Source organism: Terrapene carolina, unplaced genomic scaffold, assembly GCF_002925995.2.
Source record: "Terrapene carolina triunguis isolate 2854851 unplaced genomic scaffold, T_m_triunguis-2.0 Scaffold229, whole genome shotgun sequence".
Taxonomy (NCBI): Eukaryota; Metazoa; Chordata; order Testudines; family Emydidae; genus Terrapene; species Terrapene triunguis.
In genome coordinates, this window is record NW_020664580.1 from 1,027,661 (window position 1) to 1,052,847 (window position 25,187).

Genomic DNA, 25,187 nt, shown 5'->3' on the forward strand with positions numbered 1-25,187 from the left:
TGACAAGAACACTTCACAGATTAAAACCTTCTGCTCTGGTTCTTGTTGTACATTCTAATTAACTTTTGGGCACCTATTCTTGCTCATACACTTAATATCCTATCTATGCACACTCTTGTCTCACTGTATTATCCCATCTTGTCAAGTCATTCATTTAAGAAGGAAAACAAAACAAAACTGGGAGGAGGAGAGGAGTTGTAGGGGCCTTGTTCCCAAGATCGGAATAAGATTTGCCCAGGATGTATTGAAATAGGGCCTGATTCTCTCTGCTACTACCGTGTCTTCAGGGGAACCAGATTGGGCACTCTTAGGTGGAAGGGGGGGAAACAGCAGTTCCATGGCATTCTCTCCCTTTGACCAATCCTGTGGAAAACCTGAGTACACCACATAGTTCAAGCTCCACTCCTTGGGAAGGGTTATGGATGGGAAGGTGGCTGTTCATTTTGACATCATTTTGCCATGTAAGATAATATATTAGGGTGGTTTTTTCCCAGCCACCTTCTCAGCTTTCAGTTCCTACCTATGAAAATCTCCTGCTATGATTAAGAGGAAACCCTGCTTTTAAAACCTTTTAGTTTCCTTTCTGAAAGCTCTGAAACTTACTTATAAGATTTTAATTTTCCTATTTAAAAAAACACATCACATAAATACAAACCAAAATCAAGCAGTTGATTTTTACTCATTTTCTACAACTCCTTGTTTTTTCTGCCTTTCTCACTTACATGCCGACAATAGTCTTGTAAAAAAAATTGAATTATAAAACTGGCCTTTTTAATAAACAAATGTCCTGGCTTTCAATAGATTTTACTCTTCGCAAACTTCGCATCTCACTTTCACATTTTTAACATGGAAAATAAAATGATTGGGAACAAATTCTATTCAATAATTTTTTCTTACCTATAGGTAAATGTTACTGAAAGTTGAAACCAGTAAGTAATTTAACCCATACTTACAGTTGACCAAATAGTACCATGTGCTAGAAGTTGTAAAACTCTCTGATTCACTAATGAGTAAAGAACTTTCCTTTCAGGGCAACAAAATTAACCTAGGTTAATTTTTATCGTTCAAAATTGTCTGCTGTTTGTTCCATATCTTTAATTATGGTTGAGCGTGTTTCTTATTGCAGAAAATCTGTCAGCATTATAATGCACTGTTTAGATAACAGATCACTGGGTTTAACTGAGCGTTCTTAGTTATTAATAAATAGAATAATACATAATGGCTATAATATTGTTTTGCAGTTGAATTCCATGGTCTTTGGGAGAGCCTGGTGTATGACACTGAAGTAAAATCGCATGTAAGTTGAATGAATAACCCCTCTGTGGACAAGGAGGTCTTGACAGGTAACCTGTAGAAAGTGCTACAGCTTGGGGAGAAACAGTCTTCAGAAATGAAACTTCTTTTACATGGAATTTTATAAAGCCTTATTAAACGTTTGTGTTTGAGGAGAAGTATGCTTTTTAATTACCTTGTTAGTATATTTCTAGTCAGCTAAAATAAAGACAGAACTTCGCAAAATGAGATTTTTTTTCCCCCCAGTTTTCTTAATATATTTTACACAACAAAACTTTCTGGTAATCTCTGGATAAAAATAGATCAAAATGGGTATATTAAATGATGCACCTAAATAAGAGTTGTTTTTTAGCAGCCCTGCGCACTTGCATCTTGCATTGACTTCTGCAAAGGTGGTAGGTACTCTCAACTTCTGAAAAATAGGCACCCAGCATAAATTACTTTATTTCCAGGTACCCAAACTCAAATTTTGGCCATAACACTTCATACAAAATAAAACTTTTTGTTTTACATTTTATGTGAATAAAAGGAGATCCTGAGGGATTGTGACTTAGCATATTCTTGCAAGCTGTATTGTGGACTGTAGTAACAGCTCCATTGTTTGGCTTCATTGTTGGAGTTGTATTCAGATCTTGGGTGAAAGCAGACTAAAACTCATTAATTTTACCTTTTGTAGTTTGAATTTATCTGCAAAGTTTAGTGATATTATCATGTAAACGTTACAGAAATTACATAGCCCAGTTGAATTTTCCATAACATTTCATCATGATGATACACTGTCATATTAACTATTTAAAGCTCAGACTTTTAAAAAATGTTTGACAATCATATTTTTTTAACTCCTCTAGCTGAAAAAACACAGCCTCAAGAAACTCTGAATTCTTCCGTTGACCTAATTGTGTCTACAGTAGGGGTTAAGTCAACCTAACTGTTGCAAAAGGTGTGAAATTATTCATAGCCCTTGAGCGATGTAGTTAGTTTGACTTAAGTTTTAGATGTAGGCCAGGATTAAGACATCTACATGCCTATTCTCTAATGCATTTCTTCATTAATGGTCCCCTGACCATGAGTGTCTGTTATAGGAACTGAAGTCAGCTGGAGCAGCAACATTTCCAGTAATTTAAATAAAATATCTTACAAAGGAGAAGCTCTTAGAGCAGAGTTAGTAGCTATTAGGGCTGTCGATTAATCGCTTAACTCATGGGATTAATACAAAAAAATTAATCACAGTTTTAATTGCACTGTTAAACAATAGATACCAATTGAAATGTATTAAATGTTTTGGATGTTTTTCTACGTTTTCATATATATTATATTCTGTGTTGTAATTGAATTCAAAGTGTGTATTAATTTTGATTACAAATATTTACACTGTAAAAAAGATAAACAAAAGAAATAGTATTTTTCAATTCACTTCTTACAAGTACTGTAGTGCAATGTCTTTGTCATGAAAGTGCAGCTTAAAAATTTAGATTTTTTTTTTTTGGTTACATAACGGCAGTCAAAACCAAAACAATGTAAAACTTCAGAGGCCATAAGTCCACTCAGTCCTACTTCTTGTTCAGCCAGTTGCTAAGACAAACAAGTTTGTTTACAATTGCAGGAGATAATGCTGCCCGCTTGTTTACAATGTCACCTGAAAGTGAGAACAGGAATTTGCATGGCACCGTGGCAGCCCGCGTGGCAAGATATTTGTGTGCCAGATGAGCTAAAGATTCATATGTCCCTTTATGCTTCAACCACCACTCCCAGGGACATGTGTCCATGCTCATAACAGGTTCTGCTTGATAACAATCCAAAGCAGTGTGTACCGACGCATGTTCATTTTCATTATCTGAGTTAGATGCCAGCAGCAGAAGGTTGATTTTCTTTTTTGGTGATTTGGGGTCTGTAGTTTCCACATCAGAGTGTTGCTCTTTTAAGACTTCTGAAAGCATGCTCCACACCTCATCCCTCTCAGATTTTGGAAGGCACTTCAGATTCTTAAACCTTGGGTCGAGTGCTGTATCTATCCTTAGAAATCTCACATTGGTACCTTCTTTGCATTTTGTCAAATCTGCTCTGAAAGTGTTCTTAAAAACGAACAACATATGCTGATCATGATCCAAGATTGCTATAACATGAAATATATGGCAGAATGCAGGTAAAACACAGCTGGGGACATACAATTCTCCCCCAACGAGTTCAGTCACAAATTTAATTAACACATTCTTTTTTTAACAAGCGTCATCAATATGGAAGCATGTCCTCTGGAATGGTGGCCGAAGCATGAAGGGGCATACGAATGTTTAGCATATCAGGCACGTAAGTACCTTGCAATGGCAACTACAAAAATGTCTGTTCTCACTTTCTGGTGACATTGTAAATAAAAAGAAAGCAGCATTATCTCCTGTAAATGTAAACAAGCTTGTTTGTCTTAGCAACTGGCTGAACAAGGCTGGCTTAGTAACAAGAGACTTTGAGTGCAGTTTCCAACCTCTTGGCTTCTCATCTCATGAAAAAACAACTTTAGGGAGAAGTTGAAAATTCCAGTAAACGTCCATTATTGAGGCTGGCGCTGTGTGTAACAAATGTCTGGTTTGCTGTGAGGGTTGTCCAGTAAGACACACCATTAGTGTTCACCCAAATAATGCCAAATGTGTCCCATGGTAATACACCCCTACCTTTTGATGGCTTCCCAGTACCTGAAAGAGGTGCTTAGAATAGCAGAGCTCCACACAAGCAGTTGCCCTTTGATGAAGGTCCTGTGCTTCCTCAGAAGCTTGTAAAACAACAAAACCTTGAGCTACGGAGCATGCTCACTGGGACAATGGTAACAATTAGATGTTAAATTAATCACTTTTTTTTAAAAAATGCTTATTATTATTACTTTTCAAAAAGAAAAACTTAAATATTTTCACAATTATGTGAGCCAGTCCACGGGTAACAAAACAGCATGTTGTTAACATTTCAAATTGTCTTAGTTTCTGAGGAAATGTGGAAATGTTCTTTAAGCCCTGATGCAGTTTCATTTAGAAACTATACAGCATCAATAAATGTATTAAAAGTATTATCTGTCTTTTAGAATTGTCTTCTGGTGGCTTGTTCACTTTCAGTATGTCCCTTTTCTCTGCTATTGGGTCATCAATTGATTGTTCCCCTTATCCAGAGTGAAAATAATTCTAAAATCTTATGGTTTCTCCTTGATCCAATTCAGGCTACCCGCCCTGGGTTTTTTCTGCTGCGTGCACTTCCTGTTGGTGACAGGTGTTCACCTCTGAAAGGACAGTACTTTTAATCTATTTTAAAATTAGCCTATTGCGTAGTAGATGAACTGTAAACTGATATACTGAAAATAACAATAGGCACATGGACCAAACACTACATTGAAAAATAAATACTACATCATTATTGGTAAGAAGAGAGAAACTAAATAACCATCAAACTGAACTTAACATCTAGAAAAAGATTACTTTGCACTTACATGCCTATTTAAACTATGGATAGATGAATTGAAACTACTTCTCAGTGTTGCAAAACTAAAACACTTTGAAAAGCTGGAAAATATGAACAGTACTACTGTGTAGTTACAGAAATTCATAAAGATACTCCTGTTCACACACACATTCCAGTTTTAGAAAAGGAGTCCCTAAGAGCACTGTTGCAGAATAACAATATTGAGGATGTAATCAAGAGTGAAGAGACATCTCAAGAATTAATATGTAATTCAAGTTCTCATAGACTTTTTTAAAAACAGTTTTGGTACAAAATAAAAACTTTTTTGTTCTGTGTAACGGCTGTACCTACAGGACTTATGGCATTCAGTATTGCAGGAATGTTACATTGACTTCTCAGTGAAAATTTAACAAACAGAAAATTGAGATATAGCAATAGAAATTAAAATATACTATTGAGTATTCCTATTCTAATTATAGATGAAGTGAGTATAGAGTCAAATCTCTTATGTTTCAGGCAGGAAACTAAAAACTGAGGACAGTATTCCTTTTGGAAGCAAACATTCTTTTGTCTGGAGAATTCCTACTATTTACATTTGTTCTGAGTAAAGCAATTTACCAATTGCTTACAATAGCAAATAAACAGTTCCATAGGAAGTAAAGAAAATTTGACTGGAAATATTTATATATGATGGACTATCAGTATATATCAGAAGATACAGCATATGGTTAAACGTCAAATAGCATCAGGCATTATGACTAACAAAAATATACATCTTCTAGAACACCTGAAAGTAAATATAATATAATATGAATGTGATTGAAGCAGCTCTGTCATTATTCCAGACCAGCAACAAAATCCAGTTTTTCATGTCAAAAATTAAATCCTAAATACAAAAAGAGCAATGACAAGTTTTCATCTAAAACATAGATTGGACAGCAACCCATTTTCAGAGTGTATGATGCAAGTAGTTTTTGTTTTTTAAAAAAAGAGTTCATATCAAATTTGACAGTATAGAACAATGCCACCAATTAAACACAGGTTCAATTGCATATCTTACGAGACCTTTTGGTAATTGGGAATCCATAGATACCATGGGTAGTCTATGCCATTTCCAATAATATTGGTAAAAATATTTTCAGATATGCATTGTATCTAGAGTAAAGGCACTAAAAGTAAATGTCATTTTGAGAAACAAAAGCAGGCCAGAATTTAATTTAAAAATATATTTTCACACCTCATTTAACAATGGTTGGTATAAAAGAAGAAAAAAGGAAAATGAATAGTACGAAGATGAGTAGAGGTGGTCAAAAATGCAGCTTCGATGCGGCCTAGAAATTTACCTTGCTCTATGCACTTCTTTCATAGTAGTGATGGTGGTGGTGGTGTGTTATGTTCTCTCATTAGTAATCCTGTTATAGTATGTGTGTTAACTGTTCTTCTTTCCCTCCTCTTCTTGAATTAGCTACTTGACTATGTGATGACAACTTTACTGTTTTCTGACAAAAATGTTGACAGCAACCTGATATCCTGGAACAGAGTTGTCTTGCTGCATGGTAAAGATTACAACTTCTAAATAAAGAGTAAATGTATTGATAATGAAGCCATTCTCTTGACTAAGCTGTACTGTACTTTTGTGTGGTAGAATGTGGGTTCCTTTTCTCACTGGTTCTCTCCCCAAATGGAAGCAATCCCCCAATGGCAGGAAATGCTTTGTCATTGAATAATGATCCCTTTGGATGATTAGAGAGCAGCATTGACAGGGTTTCTCTAAGAGCTGTATCTAGTCTTCTTTGGAAGAATGCAATGGAACTCAGAGCAGAGAAACCTTTCAAAATAACCAAGTGATAACATATTAAACAGATTAAATTGTTTGTTTAATAAACTAAGGCTAGGTCTACACTACCCGCCTGAATCGGCGGGTAGAAATCGATCTCCCGGGGATCGAATTATCGCGTCTCGTCGGGACGCGACAATCGATCCCCGAATCGACGCTCTTACTCCATCAGCGGAGGTGGGAGTAAGCGCCGTCGACTGGGAGCCGCGGAGGTCGATTTTGCCGCCGTCCTCACAGCGGGGTAAGTCGGCTCCGATACGTCGAATTCAGCTACGCTATTCACGTAGCTGAATTTGCGTATCTTAAATCGACCCCTCCCCTGTAGTGAAGACCTGCCCCTAAGATGTATAATTACCTCCAAATACAATGGTAACCATTATATTTTCAATTGTTAAGTGAATACTTATTGTGGTGTTTCTTGTACAACATGGTTTTTGGACCATCACTTAGTTGCTTTGGTGATGCCTTAAACAGGATTATGACTTCAACTGAACCATTATATACCAAGTGGCAGTCCAGAATGAGCTTCTGTGACCAATAGATGTTCTTAATGGAAATGCTAATTAATGGATATTCACTTAACCCTAGTAGAGCTACCATGAGATTTTGTAATAGAGTAAATTAATAGAGAGCTCTCTTCTCTTGGTTTATTTATAGGTCTAAATATAAAATGTTGTTGAAAGCTGCAAAATGATTTTGAAGGGAGAATTGGATCCTTTATATCGCTGGAATACTTGAGTCATACTGGATTTGTTTAAATATATATGTTAGAATAGGAAAAAAGCTAAGAATATCAGAATCTGAAGGTGTGGTGTTTTTTTTGTTTTGTTTTTGTTTTTTAAATGTAGCCACATTACAACTACAACATTGACTTTGTGACCCATTGGAGCACTGTCATCTTAGCTGGTTACAAATAACACAGTTAAGTTAGTGTCCACATATGAACTTTTTTGACAATGTTTGCATATTCACTCTTCCCAGGCTAGTTAAGCATGTTTGTATTGGTCCATTCTTGGAAAATCTGGGCAGTTATCCTGAAGGGGGTGGAGTGCCCGACGGGCAAACCCACAGTGTCTCATCAGTTGCACACTGGGCAGGGCGCTCTGTGAGGTCTTAATGTACAGATTACAGAAGGAAGGCGGGACTGGCCAAATGCAGGCATGTTTAGCATTTGTCTATACAATAGAAAACAAATATGCTGAATCAGGTGCAGGAAGATAACAATATGCCATCTTAAGCTAGCAATCTACATTATTTAAAAAAAAAAAAAAAAAGCACTGCTTGGGCAGTCTCACTAGTGGGAATGCTTGCGTACGAGGTAGGGTGCAGGCATTTTAACCACCATGCTGTCTGGATGTGCTCCAAGCAGGGTTAGATGGCATAGTAATAAAACACCTACTCCCAGTGTATAATAGTGCAGTTAGCGGAGCTGCATCAGTGGTAATGCAGTTCTGATAGATTTTTAAAATAATGCTAGTGCAGAGGGAGAAATGCTGTTAGCTGCCATGGTTACTGGGAGTTTAACCATCTGTCTGTGCGCAGACCATGTTTAGAGGCAACTGTGCCAGTAGCTGGTTACAATCTCTGTTAAAAGATGCAGTGTAGACAGGGTGCAGTTCTAGCACTAAGGAAGATTTGGACACAGTGAACAATCTGTATAACTGTTCAAATTGGCAGCTATTGTAGTGTAGTGTGTTTATTTTATACTGTAAAATGTAATTAGTGCTGGTTTTGGAATTCAGTAGCTAAGGAAATGTCAGGCCATATTAGCTAGTATGTGTTCCTATGTAAAGTATTATATGGATATGGTTTGAATATAGGTCCTCCAGGAACTGGTAAAACTTCACTCTGCAAAGCATTGGCTCAGAAGCTGACCATTAGACTTTCATACAGGTAATTTTTGTTAATATTTTGGTTTAAAATACAGTTTACTTTGTTAAACATCTGTAACCCATTAAGGGTGGCTAAAATCTGCCACCAGGTATGACTAAAATCTGCCACCAGGTTTTCTTTCAGGCAGAGATTAGGTGCTGAGTGTTGTTCCTTATGTAGCACTCCTGGCTTGTTGAATGGCAAATGCTCACATTTGTCATATCTTATACTGAAGACACTGGGCCCGATTCACCAATGCCTTTCATTGTAGGCAGCTACTTACACCAGTGGATGTAAAACACTACAAATTTAGAATGATAGTGTATTATACCTACTTTGCGCACTCATAAACTACTACAGAAGGTGAAGAGCCAAGCTGAATCAGGCCCATTGTTTTGTTTGCATACAAAATAGCCCACATCTTTAATAATTAAATAAACAGCTTTTAGAGCCAGACATATATTTGTTTTGTGTTGTTTGTCTTATAGATCAACACATCCTCCCTTACTCATCTTGTATATTCAGACAGACAAGTAATAGCATTCAATTTAACATTGCAAATCTTAGTAAACTAGGTAGCTTACTATTTTATAAATATTGTTCAATTATAAATCATTATTACTCCAAGTAATGCAGTTTTTCCTCACATAAGTGTGTAATAGACATGGATTATATACTCTTACACTGAAATATTAACACATTTAATTCTAGGGTCAGCCATACGTAATTTAGCATTCCTGGCAATGTCTTAAGAACTGATGAGAATTAGCTTGATACTTGTATTACTTTGGACTGTAAGTAATTACCAGAAAATAAGAATAAGGTTATTGGCATGGTAGTCTATACCTGAATTGTGCCTAAATAGAAGCCAGTGTCAAATCTTAGATTTCTTTGACAAAAAAAATATTTGTGGAGAAGATTAAGAGCAATCATATGCTGACATAAAACTGAGATTGAAATTTAGTTTGCAATAGTTACATTTTATATTCAGATACTTGTTTTAGTAAGTACAAAGCACTAATGTTGAAAGAATTCTGACTGTTCTGCTATGATGCCACAGTTCACAAAATTCTTTTTTTAAATATTGAGGATGTAAGCTGTAGTTATTGATTCCTTTGCACTCAACAGTAGAATTAATTTTACAATATAATTGTTGATGATTTCTCCCATATTTTAGGTACAGATATGGACAGTTAATTGAGATAAACAGTCATAGCCTCTTCTCTAAGTGGTTTTCTGAGGTACGTGTTATCTAACTCATTACAGAATTTTAGCTTTGTGGTACAGATACACCTATTGAAGATCATAGTAAATTTTGTTTATCAGTTCTGGGAACCAACTTATATGTGGATACAATTAGAGTTGTAAATAATAAACTAAGACTTGGAAAACTATGTAAAAATAGTCTAATATATTTGTATTTTCTTTTCAGAGTGGCAAACTTGTAACCAAGATGTTTCAGAAGATTCAAGAGTTAATTGACGATAAAGATGCTCTTGTATTTGTACTGATTGATGAGGTATGATTTCAATGACATTAAGATGTGCAATTACTTTAATTTATGGGAAAGTAAACTGGAATAAAAGATGATCACTTATATTTTTAGAGAAAATATAGAAGCATATTATGGCCTTGGCTACATTTGCAAGTTAGAGCGCATTAAATCAGCCGTGGGCGCCTTAACACCTGAGGTATTCACGCTGGCAAGGCACTTAGAGTGCCTGGACTCCGCAGCTGGAGCGCTCCTGGTAATCCACCTCCACGAGAAGCATTGAGCTTGCTGCGTCCTGGCTGAAATGCCCAGGTGTCAGTTGGACGACGTGTTGCATTACTGCGCTGTGATTGGGATCCGGAAAAGTCCCATAATCCCTTGAAGTCAAGTGGCCACTGTTGTCATTGTTTTGAACTTGGCTGCAGGCATGCGGATATCTTCTTTCAAAGCTCCGTTTCTGACAGCTAGCATGCTTACCTGCTCCGGGACAAAGCAAACCATTACTGTGGAATGCTGCTGCCGCTGAGGCAGGCGTGTGGGGGGGGTTGGGGGTTGATGTCGGGGTTTCCCCCTGCTTCTGTCTGAACTTACAAGACAGCATGCTGACACACTCTCTGCCTCCCAAAACACACTGCCTCTCCCCCGACATAACACACAACACACTCCCTGTCACACTCCTTCCCCCCCTTCCCCTTCCCCCCATTTGGAAAGCATGCTGCAGCCACTTGCACACTGGGATAGTTACCACTATGCACTGCTCTCTGTGGTGTTGCAAGAGCTGCTAATGTGGCCACGCCACTGCGCTTGCAGCTGACAGTATAAACACACGGCAGCGTTTTCCCTGCTGCAGTCTCCGAAGGGTGGCTTAACTCCCGGCGCTCTACATCTGCAAGTGTAGCCATGCCCTATGTGGCTCTGCTGTGAGTAATCTAATTCTATTTAACTGTGTGTGTAAGAGTGGTGAAAGATATTTGAATTGCATCATTACAGCAAAGTGAGAGAAACGTAGTTTGAATTCTCAGACAAACATTTCCAGCTGCAGATGGAAGGGAAAGGGAAGTTCAGCTTCCTGTATAGGGCTCTGCTTTTGGTGGCTTGCTCCCTGCACACTTTTACATGTACATATTGTAGCATTTTCTAAACTTCGAGCCCTAGTTTTGTCTTACCAGTAAGAGAAGAATTTAGTAATAGAACTCATGGAAATTGTGGATTTAATGTGGTCTCTTAATCTGGTTTCACTATTAGATTTAGCTCACTATCTAGATGATCTTTTGATAGACTTCTTATATGGGCAACTTAAGAGTTTGCGCCTTATTAGAACTTTATACTATTGAAGTCACATTCCTAAAGAATGTTTGCTTATCTGTTCAATGTACTGATTAGTCTAATAGTCAGAATCATCACTTTCTAAAAAGAAATGTTTTCTCTGTGGAACTGATAAAAGACTGTCTTAGGCCTGGTCTACACTACAAAGTTAGGTTGACATAAGCTGCTTTGCATGTGTCCACACTTAAATTTGTTTCATGCTGATATAAGTTCTCTATTATGCTAACACCACCTCTCCAAGCAGAGTTCAGCCATAGTCAATGTACTGAAGTTGATGTAGCACGAGTATAGACACTGTTACCTATGTCGATCCTAACAGTCCTCCAGCAGCTGTTCCACCATGCCCGACACTGACCACTGTGGTCACAATTATGAACTCCACTGCCAAAGGATCATGTATACCAGAAGCCCACCCCCTTAAAACCTCATGAATTCTTGAAATGTCTTTTCCTGATTGTCCAGTTCAGTGAGCACACCTAGCAGATCTCCATTGTTGTGTGCAACTGCCCAGCTGACCATGCCGGCTATACACTTTAAACATACTCCTGCCTGGATTAGACAGGAGATATTGGATCTCCTGGGCCTGTTAGGAGAAGAGGTTATGCAAGCACAGCTATGAACCAGACGTAGAAACGTGGACATCTATGAGCAGATTGCACTGGGGATGCAGGAGATGGGGTACGACAGGTCAGCAGCAGTGCCATGCAAAGGTAAAGGAAGTTGATCAGGCATATCAGAAGGCTAGGAAGGCCAACAGTCAATCCGGTGCCAAGCCACAGACCTGAGGCTTTTACAAAGAGCTGCTCGACATGCTTGGCTGAGACCCTCACTACCATCCTACAGACCACCGGGGATACCTCCTGAGGAGCCTGAGTCATAGGTCCCCGGCACGAACAGAGAGGGGGAGGAGGAGGCACATGAGATATGGGCGGGGAGGGTGTCCAACTCTGCCACCAGACAGGATTTGTTTGAGACTCCACTGTAGTCCAGTAGCCCCAGCAGTTGAGCATGGGCAAGCCTGATGTAGGATTTTCTTGTACTAGGAGAGGTAGCAGTACAACAAAGAGATATAACTTGATCTGCTTTTCATTCTCCTGTGGAGTGAGGTGGGACAGCTATGTGGCGCAATTCGTTAATGTAAATAGGAATGTGAATGTGTCTCAGATCTCGATGAAACTTTTGTGGAGGTACTTGGCTGTCCTCTCACGAAGGTTTCTAGGGATAGCAGACTTATTGCTTCCTCTGCGATAGGGCACTTTCCTGTGCCAGTTGGTGATAACTTCAGCAGACTCCATTCCAGTACACAGGCTAGCAGGCGGCTTTGGTACTCTTGCAGTAGCTGTGGTATTTGAGCCTTTGTCAGCCTCAGGAGTAAGATATCAGCTAAGATCACCACCGCTTGTTGAAAGTGGTGCCAATATTCATTGTTATTGCCCTATACTCAGTTTCATGCAACCAAGCAATTCCCTCCTCATTTCCCTCACCCCTAGTGGGCCACACTCACTGTGAATGGCGCTGTACGTGAGCACTTCCAAGCAGAAGTGTCAATAAGCAGGTCTTGTTTAAACCTTTAGGGGAGCAAGGGATGGGAGTTCTGAATCTTAACTTTGGCTTTCTGTTGTGACTACACTGGCAATGGTATCTGTGGTTTTTGCTGTCTTTGTGGCCTTAAGGAAACCTGAGACAGATAAAGAGCAGAAAGTTGAGGACTAGGGAAGACTTGTTCAATGAGATCCTGCAAGCCATTGCTGCTGCATCAGACCATGAACAGAGGGCTTGGAGGATGACTATTACAGACTGTATGGAGAAGGAAAGAGCAAACGAGAGAGTCCTGACAGGAAAAGGAGGGATACACACAAGGACATAATGGGGCTTCTCCAGCAACGAACACAAATGCTGCAGACTATTGTGGACTTACAGGCTTGTCTCCCTTTGTAGTTCATAGAGAGTGACATTACAGCATCTCACTACACACACCCAACATTCCTTGTTGTATCTGGGGCCGCATCTCTGCTTCTACCACTCCATGCTGAGGGACATTAAGGATAACCACAGTTTCACATACACTGATGTGTGAAAGCCGCAGTTGCTGTATGTTAGGTAAAATGGACGTGAATGTTCTTTCCCCTTAATATATTAATGGAACAGAACTTAAGTTTTAATATATTTGTTTTTAAATTGCACAGCTATTTCTTTGCACTGGTTTTGTTTGAATAAAATTCCATTTGGAAAATAATTCATCTATTAGTTCACAACTTACATTGCAGAGTGCCCAGCAGTTCAGAAAGCACATGCCTACTTGTTACCATACAGTGTGACAAAACTCACAGGATCAGTGACAAACAGTGTAATAATCATAAATGTACAGCAAGCACCTCAAAATTAATAGGTGTATTGACAGTGTCATATTCATAGATGTACATCAAGCACTACACAATTACTAACAGGTCCCAAAACATCAGGCCCAGGCAGAGCACAGTACAGCACAATGCATTACTGTGGCTCTCTGTTCAAATGCTCTTTCAAAGCCTCCCTGAGCTGTATCGCTCTGCACAGAGCTCTTCTAATAGCCCTTGTGTCTGGCTGTCCAAACTCAGCAAACGACTGCTCCATCTCCACCCTCCACTCCAACAGCAACTTCCCCCCTTTAGTTCACAGATATCATGCAGGACACAGAAGGCAGCTATAACCATTGGGATTTTTTTTCCACTGAGATCCAATCTTGTGAGTAAACAATTCCAGCATCCCTTCCGTCTACCAAAAGTGCATTCAACTGTCATCCTGCACCTGCTGAGCCACTAGTTGAATCTTTCCTTGGTGCTGTCGAGGTGGCTGGTATACGGCTTCATGAGCCAGCAGAGCAAAAGGTGAGCTGGGTCACCTGAGATCACTTGGCATTTCAACATCGCTAATGGTAATCCACTGGTCAAGAAAGTACGTTCCTGCTTATAGCTTTCTGAATAGTCCTGAGCTCTTAAAAATGCAAATGTCATGCACCTTCTCTGATCAGCCAACATTGATGTCAATGAATCATTCCCAGTGATCCACCAACACTTGCATAACCGTAGAAAAATAGCCCTTTCTGCTGTGGCAAGGTAGTCTGGTGCCAAAATAGGGATGTGTGTGCCCTCTGTTGCTCCACCACAGTTTGGAAACCCCATTGCTGCAAATCTATCTGCTATGTCCTGTGCATTGTCGAGAGCCACGGACCTGTATAGCAGGAGATGATTAATGTCTCTGCACGCTTGCATGACAGCGGCCTCCACAGTGGACTTTACATCTCAAAAATGATTTCCCATGGACCGATAGTAATCTGGTGTTGCAAGTTTCCACAGAACGATCGCTACTTGCTTCTCCACTGTCAGAGCATCTCTGATTTTAGTGTCCCTGCCCTGGAGGGCTGGGGCAAGCTCGGCCCACAGATTCAGGAATGTGGCCTTGCGTATCCAAACGTTCTGCAGACGCTGCTCATCATCCTAAGCCTACATTATGGTGTGAGCCCACCAGTCAGTGCTCATTTCTCGGGCCCAGAAATGGGTCTCCACCATCTGCAGCTGTTCTTTGGACTCCAACAACAACCTTGACTTGGTTCTCACTATGTCCCAAAGCAGTCTGCCCTCCAGGAAATGGTCATGTTCCCCGCGACTCTTGCTGCTCTGCAAATACTGGAGGATCCTGTGCTTGCAACAATCATGGCAATATGCAGAGCTGTGCAGGCTCTATGATTCTGTCAGAGATGGCAGACGGTGACAAGTCTCTCACTGGTTCGTGGGATTTTAAAAATAGGCGATGGCATTATGTGGTGGAAAAAGTTGCATGATAGGAACTTGACCCCACAGTCCCAATCACCCCTGTATGAGTCATTTTGTCCCACCATGCATTGCTGACACTCCCCAAAAGACAGTGTGCTGGATGGTGGTGAGTTGCATCCTGGGATACCTACCCATAGTACACTGCACTGTGCATTGAAACAAGCACTCCTGGTGAGTACACACAGTGCAAATACAAGGAGTCCAGTATGCCTGCACAGTGGAGATATACTAACTGCAGTGGCTTTATGCTGATGTAACTTGCGGTAATGAAATTTTGTAGTGTAGACATGCCCTAGGCTGTGAGACAAAGGTTGGGGACAGTAATTATCATCTCTGCAGGTATTTTGGACTAATTCTATTTTTGGACAATTATACCCCATTGGCATTCATGCTTGCATTTCCAAGACTAAATAAAGAGTTGCTATAGAATAGAACAGGGTGGCCAAAAATAGATACAGAGGAGAAAATAACTGAGTTTAACTAACTAATGAGTGATCTTCAGGGCAGAAGATTTAACACACAAGGCGTAGTTCAGATTTTCTTCATAAATAAATTTACATTAGTTTAGCCTAAACATGTTTGATAGGATGGTATATTTCAATTGATGTTGAGGCTGTCTAGCCACAAGGTGGTGAACAGAGAGGTGGAAAAGTTTGTGGATGCCCAGTTGTTATTTGCTAGTCCAGGCTAGAGAAGACAATGAGGTATTGTAGAGGGACAGGCAAATTACTTATTTGTATTCTAACAGTGCCCAGGAAACTCAGTCAGAATCAGAGGGAGAGGGGGTGTGCCCATTACTTATGGGGGTGTCAGAGGACAGGTGCTCAGTACCCTTGGGGAGAGAAGTACTGACCACATGGCAGTTGAAGAAGCCTTTTGCTCCCTGCAGCAGTTGCTGGTATCCAGCTCCCTCCCTGTTTCACTCCTCACCTGTGCAGGTGAAGTAAATGGGTCTGTGTTGCAGAGCTTGGATCAGGAGGAGAGTGGAAGGCTGCGCCCCATGAGTACTGGCCCCCTCCCCCACCAGACACAGCCCCCTCCTGGCTCCAGCCCTTCAGCGTGGTCCTGTGTGCTTCCCTGGTGCAGGTTCTGTCTGGCAGGGGAAGCCAGATGGGCTCTGTGCCCTGGGGTTGTGCTGAACAGTCAGCAGGAGGTTCTGGATCAGTTATTGCAGGGTGCAGTTTTCTGCTCCACACTCCCTACTGGCCTCCCCAGCAGAGGAGAGTAACTGCTGGTTGGGCTACATCTGTGGCAGCGGGGGAACGAGAGGGCAAGAAACCTGGTTCCAGCAGCCAAGACTGCCCGCATAGTCCCATCCACTTCCCTTGCTAGACAGCCCCTCTAAATCCCAGTCCTTCATTGTGTCCCAATAACCACATTGAGCCCCACACTTTGAGCATTTCGACAGGACTGCACTGTCAAAACTTAGATTTTCAGGACAGATTGTCTTTTAATGTTACATTCTGAAATGCTAAATTATTGGGCAGCATGATGTCTACATTGATGTTTCTATATTAATGCAAGGTAGAAGAAATTTGAAGGAGTACATTGAACTAATTGTATAGTAGGCTGCCCAGAGTGAGGGGTGAAAGGGACAGTTTGCCCTGGGTGCCCCATTTGAGAGAGACCCCACAGTGCCATTGTGACCTGCACAAAGGGTTACAGCACTACTCTGGTTTGGCCCAGCCACCCATCCATCATGATGGAGGGGCAGCTAAGCCAAACGTTAGTATTACCATGACCCGCTGCACTGGATCACGATACCCGGAGTGTGGGGCCAGGCCCAGCCCAGTAAGACATGGGCAGCTACTGTGGGGTGAGTGTAGGGCAGGCTCACTTTCAAATCACCCTCCTCTCAGAGGTAACTTTTTTTGGAAGGATGGGGGGCCGCCTTATTTTCAGATTTTATCCCAGGTCCCCCAAAACCTCTGTACAGCCCTGATTGTGCACTTTGATGGATTCTAAATTACATTAATAACTCAGTGCAAAGACCTAGGCATTGTTGTAGACAACTCAATGAAAACTTCTGCTCAGTGCACAGTGGTGATAAATTGCAAGCAAAATGTTAAATATATAAGAACTTGGATAGTAAATAATCTTGAAATATCTTGCCGTTATACAAATTGATTGTATGCCTCAAATACTTGTTCAGTTCTGGTCCCCGCATCACAAAAATAACAGAAATAAAGGCATTCAAAACAAACATAAGAGACATGGAGAGACTTTCATGTAATGGGGAACTGAAAATATTAGCATTTAGTTAAGGGAGGAGATGAATAACAGGGTTCATGATAGAGGCATATTAAACAATGAATGCTGTAGAGTCCATCAGGGACTCTTATTTACGTTTTCTCATAGTCCAAACATAAGGGGGACATCCAATGAAACACAGGCAATACATTTAAAAATGTCAAAAAGAAATGCTTCCTCACATAATGCACCTGTTGAATTCACTGCCACAAGGTATCAGTAAAACTAAGGCTACGATTATGTCAGGGAGGTCACGGAAGTCATGGAATCTGTGACTTCCAGAGACCTCCATGACATTTTCTGCTTCAGCCCCGGGGAAGCTCACAGCTGCAGCTGGCAGTGGGCCCCCGCAGCTCCCAGCCGCTGTGCAGCAGGGAGCCCCAGAGTTCCCAGCTGAAATGGAAGGTGGGGGTCCACCGGAGTTCCCAGCTGCTGGGAAACGGGGACCCTGCAGCTCCCAGCCACAGCAGCGGGACCCTGCAGCGCCCAGCTGCTGCAGGTGGCAGGGGATCCCCCACAGTTGCCTAGCTGTGCCCCCCATCCACTGGAGATCCTAACTGCTGCGGGTGGTGCCCTCCCACTCCTTCCTGGAGCTCTGAGCTGTGTGTGTTGGGGAGGAGAGGGGGCTTCAGTACGCAGTGTCGGGGACCCCAGAGCTCCCAGCCACTGCAGGTGCTGGACCCTCCGCCCTCCACATTTTGTCAGGGATATTTGTATTAAAAGTAAGGGACAGGTCACGGGCTTCTGTGAATTTTTGTTATTGCCCATGACCTGTCCATGACTTTTACTAAAAATATCCATGCTAAAATCTTAGCTTTAATTAAGACGAATGGCTTAATAGGGTTAAAAAAAATAGTTGGGAGGTTAAAAATTTAAACCTAAGTGCCTGAGAGCATCAACTAACCCACTAACTGAGCAGGATTAAGAAGAAACATAAAATTCCAAATTACTCCATGATCGTCATTTAATGTGCATCTTGCACCTTCCTTGGAACAGTCTGGTACTCTCCATTCAGACAGGATACTTAACTAGACAGACTTACTGATCTCATTCAGTATGGCAATACCTATGTCTTAAGTACATTTCTCTGATGTCCTTCCTCCTTGATCCAATCTCCCTGAAAGCAGTGATCTCCGCAGCCTCCTTTCCCACATTCTACCCAGACCTTCCTGTCAACAACCATCCTCCCCATGCACAAGTTCCTATCCACAAAGAAAATTTCAGAGAAACTACCGATGTCCGAGTAGATTCCCAGCAATTTGAAAATGTATTGCCTGGATCATTTCACCACCTCCTTATCACCAAAGTGCATTATACTAGCTCTCTAACTCTAACCTTTTTGTTTGTTTTGGGGACAGGTTGAAAGTCTCACAGCAGCTCGTAGTGCTTTCCGAGCAGGCACAGAGCCTTCAGATGCTATCCGTGTGGTGAATGCTGTATTGACACAAATAGATCAAATTAAAAGGTAACATTCATAGTAGCCATATTACCACAGCAAATCGCCACTAGGAATTTCCAAGTTGGGGTCTAATTTCAAAAATATTGAACATATGTAGATAAATGATTACAGATTCCAGTATCTGGCTTTACGCAATTCTCATTTAGAACCTTAATCCAAAAATCTTTGACTAGTTAAATTGTGCTGAATTTGAAACTAGCCAGGCCTACTGAGAAGAGGAGTTGTGATGGACATACCTAAGTGAGTCATGGGAGTTAACTGTCTACCCACGCTTTAAAGTTAAGAGAAATAACTTCTGTTTGATGATGGTGACAACTGCTGCTTTAACTGAGGAAAAGTGCTTTTTTTCTTGCTCTGAGGCTTAGTCATCGGGTCATATTTTTGGATCCATACCCGTTTCTGGTTGTAGATCTAAAGAACAGCCATAGCCAAGAATGCTTTTTCAATATTTCTTTGGCAAGACAAAGAGATGTTGACCTTTCCTGATTGATTTAGATTTTGCCACACTTATCCTTGCCTTTGCCAGCTATACATTGGTTTATTGTAATGTAATCTCTTTGAGATTGCTTTTGAGACCACTCGCAGGTCTGCTAGTGCCTGCTTATTTAGCAGCCTGTCTCATATAGAGCATATTGCACCAGTACGCTTTGATTGCACTGGCTTTCAGTTAGTTCCCAGGGTCGGTTCACATTCCTTTATGGTTTGGGCCCTGCTATGGTAGAGATTGATTCTTATCCACAATCTGATTCAAAACCTGGGATGCTGACAGTCCCTAGATGTATATCTGGGAATAGGGCAACCTTGATTTGCTACTGAATCTTAGTTGGGGGGGCCCTCTACCTAGGTCCGCCACAGTCCAACTTTGAGCTTGAGGTCAAGGAGCAAGCCCTATCAGTACCTGCAGGATTTTTCTCACAGTGGCTTGAGTGGAAGGGAGAGTCTTTCCTTTTGGTAGGGTCATTAATTTAAATAATTCTGACCTTACCCATTTAGATTTGTTTTTGAAATGTCTGTTTCCTTGGGCTTATGAATAAATTTGAAGGAAAAAATGAATGGAAATGCAGAACATCTTGAGTGTTTGTATTGTGTGCTAGCCAAGTGAAGTATTTCAATATTATGTTTTACTTGGGTTTAATAAAAACAGACATGCAAAATTTTAAAACACAAATTCTACATTTGTGTGCATCCATGAGAAGTTGAGTAATTTTAATTATTATAATATAGTGCCTATTATAATCCATTTTTTGTTACTGCCTTACACTGTCTTACATGTGCAAGGCATCTTAAAAACATACTCAGGAGTGCTTAATTACTTTAAATTCTTAAAAAATTCAAAGTGTTTTGGGGGGTATCTGCACTAATTCATGAGAAAGAAGGACAAAATATGCAGTAGCTAATTTTCTTATTTCACTATTAACTAAATAATTTAGTCAATGGGTTTTGGATTAATAGGCTGAGAATTGTGTAAAGGTAGATATCTCTGTTCCATATTTCCTCAGCTTACCTGTGCTTTCGAAGTTCTGGCTGGGCTGTGGAAGGAGAGTGGTACATGGAAGCAGCTGTCTTCCTTACCCAACAAATTAAAAACTAAATAAAAAAAATTTAAATACATTTTTATTAAGAAATTCACTGAAAGTGGGAATTCTTTGGTAAAAATTTTAACTGAAATATTACATAATTCTAAATTTTTTAAAAGTTCATTCTTCAATGTGGAGGCAAATTAGGGTAATTACCGTTGGACTAAAACAGAATATATGCTAGACAAAAAGTGCAAATTAAAAAGATTTGATTTTTTTTTTCAAGTGAAATTAGTATTTATAAAAATAGGCTTGATTCGATAGTACTGGAAACTAAAGTCCTGTACCTCAAGCACAAGACAATATGGGCAGCAGCAGTGCAAACTTTATCCCACCTGACTATACCTCAGTGCTATTTTGGAAGAGGTTCCTTTCCAGGCTAACATACAGTTCAGTTTTCAGGGGATCTCTAGAAAAATTGCTGACAAAAGTGCTTTTGTGTGGAATATGTTCACTATAAATTGAGACCTCCAAATCATTTCACTTAACATCTCTCCAACAGTAACAAGTTGGCCACTTCTGATCTGGACCAAATTTACAGTCATGACATAGAAGAGAAACAGTCACTTTGCCATGCCCCGGAGGGATGATTCTTACGTGTAAGTGATAGAAATGATGTCTCTTTTTTTCTGTGTTTTAAAGGTATCCCAATGTTGTAATCTTGACTACTTCAAATATTACAGAGAAAATTGACACAGCCTTTGTAGACAGGGCTGATATAAAGCAATATATTGGACCTCCATCTGCTGCAGCAGTATTCAGAATATATTTTTCTTGCTTGGAAGAACTGATGAAGGTAAAATTTTGCAAGTAAGATTCTTAACTTAGGTGTCCTATTTTAATAACTGCATAAATGCTAACAATAATAGTATACAAATGTTATCTTATTTCTCCTTCTTGAGATCGCCTCTACTGAGCCACTCTGTAGTCCACACAGCCACACAACTTTTTAAAGCCGTATCTATAGACCAAGGGGCACATACAGACCCATTGCACTGACCACGGGTATAAATGCCACCCTTAGCCCCCATAATAGTTCCTCAATCTGTCTCTGCCAGCCAGTGTGGTAAATGAACCGTAACACACTCTGCTTTTCTGGTTCTATGTTACTGCTGAAATCTGTAAGCAGTTATAAATCGTTTAAAATTAAGGGTTGATCTAGGATTAGTTAGGGAAAGTTGTTTGAAGTGTCCTTCTCGTAGCAGTGTAAAACATACAGTATTTGTCACTGGAGTCAGTAGTTATTCTGAAAACATACAAAGAGCAAAACTGTTGAGTAAGAAGTTGCCATTTTCATAGTCTCATTTCAGAATAGAACTGCGGTTGCGCCTTTCAAATATCATTTTTCTTTTTATTAGCGTCAGATAATATATCCTCGACAGCAGCTGCTGACACTCAGAGAGTTAGAGATGATTGGTTATGTAGAAAATAATGTGTCACGGCTGAGTCTTGTATTAAAAGAAATTGCAAGGTAAGATTTTAAGATTTATTGATTCATCCATGTTATGTACAAAGTGAGCAACTCTGCTCAAGTGTGTGTGTGTGTGTGTGTGTGTGTGTGTGTGTGTGTGTGTGTAAAAGTAATTTGTGGAACTATTTCTAAAGTAGTTGGATATATTAGCAACAGCTAGAGTTCTGAAACCTCCCAGTTTCTTAATTGTTGTTGCAAATTCTCAAATGTGGTCAATTGTAAAATTTTTCAGTGTTCACCAGTGAACATGGGAATTTTTTTTGCAAGCACCATTTGTTTCTATCCTCCTGGATCTCAAAATTTATAAAAAGAATTTGCATGATCTTATGCCATCCCTGCCTCCTGCTTTGCTCTTTTAAATTCCCATCAAATCCCTCCTTGGGCTAGTGAGGTGTGCCTACGGCTGTAGTGGCCACAATTCAGCATGAACAGCTCTGGCTTTCATCGCATCTGAGGATGCTGAGAGATCGCAGTAGTTCACCAGGAGGTCACCTTTTGGAAACACAAATTAAGAAATGGGCAGAGGTGTGGGAGAGGATGATGATGAATAGTTTTTTGCATTTACTTTGGTTTGATTTTTATTTGTTTTTTTGCTAAGAGGACTAATGGGACAGATTTTACCACAATGTGAAAATCTGTGGAATAATAAAAAGCAGATTATTGGTGTTTTCACACTGAGCAATTTTTTTCTGATTTTTGTGGGGGTCTTAACAGAGTTCAAACAAAATATCAGAGCAGTAAAAGAATTTGAAAGTGTACCCTTGCAGAAGGGTCAGAAAAGTCTTCCTTAAAGCGACAGTATATCCAGTATATAGTGAATATTGCCCTTTCAAACAGTGAACTATGGTGTTCAGAACACAGTAGACTTGTCTGGGTTATTCCATAAAATGATAGGGACAGTAACAGAAATTAGCATTAACAAATGACAGCCTCTTGGTGTATGTCAATTGGGCATTTTTGAATAGCTCCCTGTGTGTGTGTGTATATATATATATATCTGTGTATATATTTATTTATTTGTAAAAGTAATACCCATGAAAGTAAAATATTTTGTAGGATTATTACAGACATAACAGGTAAAGAATGGATGAAAGATTTGTATTTTCTCTCCCAGTGCTACATAGTGCTAACTAGCAATAATTTGAGTTTCTCTGTAGAGAGATTCCTGGCAGAACCACCAAAAGCAAACCTCTTAATTTCTGGAAGGGAGATCTAGCATTTAGCAAAATAATAGTATGCACATCTCTGCTTCATTGTAGGAAAAGTGAAGGACTTAGTGGCCGTGTCCTGAGGAAACTTCCTTTTCTAGCACATGCACTTTATATTCAAGTAAGTTTATTTTATTTTGCTTTTTATTTAGGTGTGTTGGGAAGCCACTTTGGCGGAAGCTCCTGAGTGGGCCTATTTAAAAAAAACAACAAAAAAACTCTTAATTTGAATTACATTGGGTCTGCTCCTGGCTGGACTGCAACCATTTTGTGCTACCTCATTATTTAAAAAGAGGTTAAGAGAAACTACATATTTGCATATTTTGCAATTACGAAGGCAGGATTGATGTGGCCAGTAACTCCTATATCATGACACAACATCAATATTGCTTCTTTGTAATTTAATTTCCTTTAGTAGTTCTGTACGTTTTGATGCGGTCTGTCACATTTTCATACAGTAATATAGCTTGTTGGATTTTGGTGAGGTGAATTTACAGTCATGATATTGATTAAACCCAAGAATTTGCTCAGATTGGCCTAGGTTCCCCTGTGCTAACTGGTGCAGAATCCCATAGCTGTTGTACAGCATTTGGAAAATGCTAATAAACGTGGAGCTAATTTTTTCTCTCCTCTCAGGTATTTTTGTCTGTAGAGCATTATGCCACCTACTGTTCTTTGAGACATTTGACAAAGATTTTTTCTTTTTCGCTTCCAGTGTCCTAACGTTACAATGGCAGTGTTTCTTCAGGCTCTTTCACTTGTAGTGGACAAACAATTTGAAGAAAGAAAGAAACTTGCAGACTGCTTTTGACATTCTTGTTACTGTTCCACAACTGTCTAGTCTCTATGATGTGTTCCTTGTTACCACTGAAAACCACATTCTTCACCACCACCCACATACCTTTTGTTCCATGTATAGAGATTGACTAAATTTGGATTAAGAAACTCAGGTGATCTAGTATTTTTTCAAAAACTTGATTTGTAAATATCAAGAATGTTTACAGTGCACCTGTTCAAAAGCTTTATTTCAAACTCCAGTCTTGGATACACTTCAAAACTGTTTAATTTCTAGAATGACCTTTTACTCCTTGTAATTATTAAAAATGTTTATCACAATTCTGTTTTGTTTCTTAACCATAAAAACTTTTATATATGTGTATTCAGCATTTGTTCTCTTTCAGTTTTAATTCTTTTTTTAAAACATAAAGAATGTAAATTGTCAGGTCTCTGGTTCTAATATGTAATGCAAAATTTTTTACTACTTACATCTCTAAAAAAAATGAACAGGAAAAATTTATGGGTAAGATTTTTGAAAGCACTCAGTGGCAGCCTAGCAGCTCACATTGAAACAGCCATTGAGTTTTACCATTGACTTCATGAGAACAGAGACAAAACTTTTGAAAATCCTACTCTATCTTAACATTTTTTTAAGATCAAATATGGCAAGTTTTCATAGTTGTCTTTTAGAATTTTAGCCTTTATCAGTGCAAAGAAGTACACTGTATTTGCCGAAGACCACCTTGTGTAGAACTTATGCAGATAGTTGTTTATAAACATGTAAAGAATTTGTTTTATGTACCTAAATTACAAAATTTATGGGAAAGACATTTTGTTGGGCAAAAGCTAAGAAAAACATTGACTCTCTTTAGAAAGTGAAACAATGTAAGAATTCTATTTGTTTACCTAGTCGCTACATGTAATCTCTAATATTACTTTAATAGAGAAAAAAATTCTCTTTTTTCAGTTCATTTTATGTATTTGTCAGCACTTTAACTGACATCGGGTGAAACAGATCATTTGTTTGCAATTTTCACATAACAGGTGGAACAGTAACATTTAAATAGGAAATTGGCCCAGGGAAACAAGGGCAGCTGTAGTACCTGGAAACTATTTTTAACTTTTTTAATTGACTAGATTTTAAGTTGACATTACCACTTTAACATACTTCATAACTACTGCTACCACAATATGGTTTAATGACTGTATGTCATTCATTTCTGTTTGTACATGTTTAATCAATGTTATACATTTCTCATGAGATGGATGAGTTACTCCATTGTCATGAATTGTTCATAATGATGAACTCTGTATGATGTAAACTGCATTAAACAATTATACAGAACTTTTCAACTCAGGCTATATAAGAATTCAAAGT

General features: G+C 39.5%; 1 protein-coding gene across 1 annotated transcript in view; it reads left to right on the plus strand.

The window, feature by feature from the left end:
• The window catches only part of TRIP13 (thyroid hormone receptor interactor 13), a 37,262-nt gene extending 13,114 nt beyond the window's left edge, over positions 1–24,148 (plus strand). Inside the window, exons 5-14 of the mRNA XM_026656365.2 lie at positions 1,242–1,297; positions 6,194–6,284; positions 8,386–8,458; positions 9,615–9,678; positions 9,870–9,956; positions 18,676–18,782; positions 20,996–21,149; positions 21,712–21,824; positions 23,084–23,153; positions 23,748–24,148. Coding sequence (XP_026512150.1) covers positions 1,242–1,297; positions 6,194–6,284; positions 8,386–8,458; positions 9,615–9,678; positions 9,870–9,956; positions 18,676–18,782; positions 20,996–21,149; positions 21,712–21,824; positions 23,084–23,153; positions 23,748–23,843 — 911 coding nt within the window. The 3' untranslated portion in view covers positions 23,844–24,148. The remainder of the gene's footprint in view (positions 1–1,241; positions 1,298–6,193; positions 6,285–8,385; positions 8,459–9,614; positions 9,679–9,869; positions 9,957–18,675; positions 18,783–20,995; positions 21,150–21,711; positions 21,825–23,083; positions 23,154–23,747) is intronic.
• Positions 24,149–25,187: the final 1,039 nt, after the last annotated feature.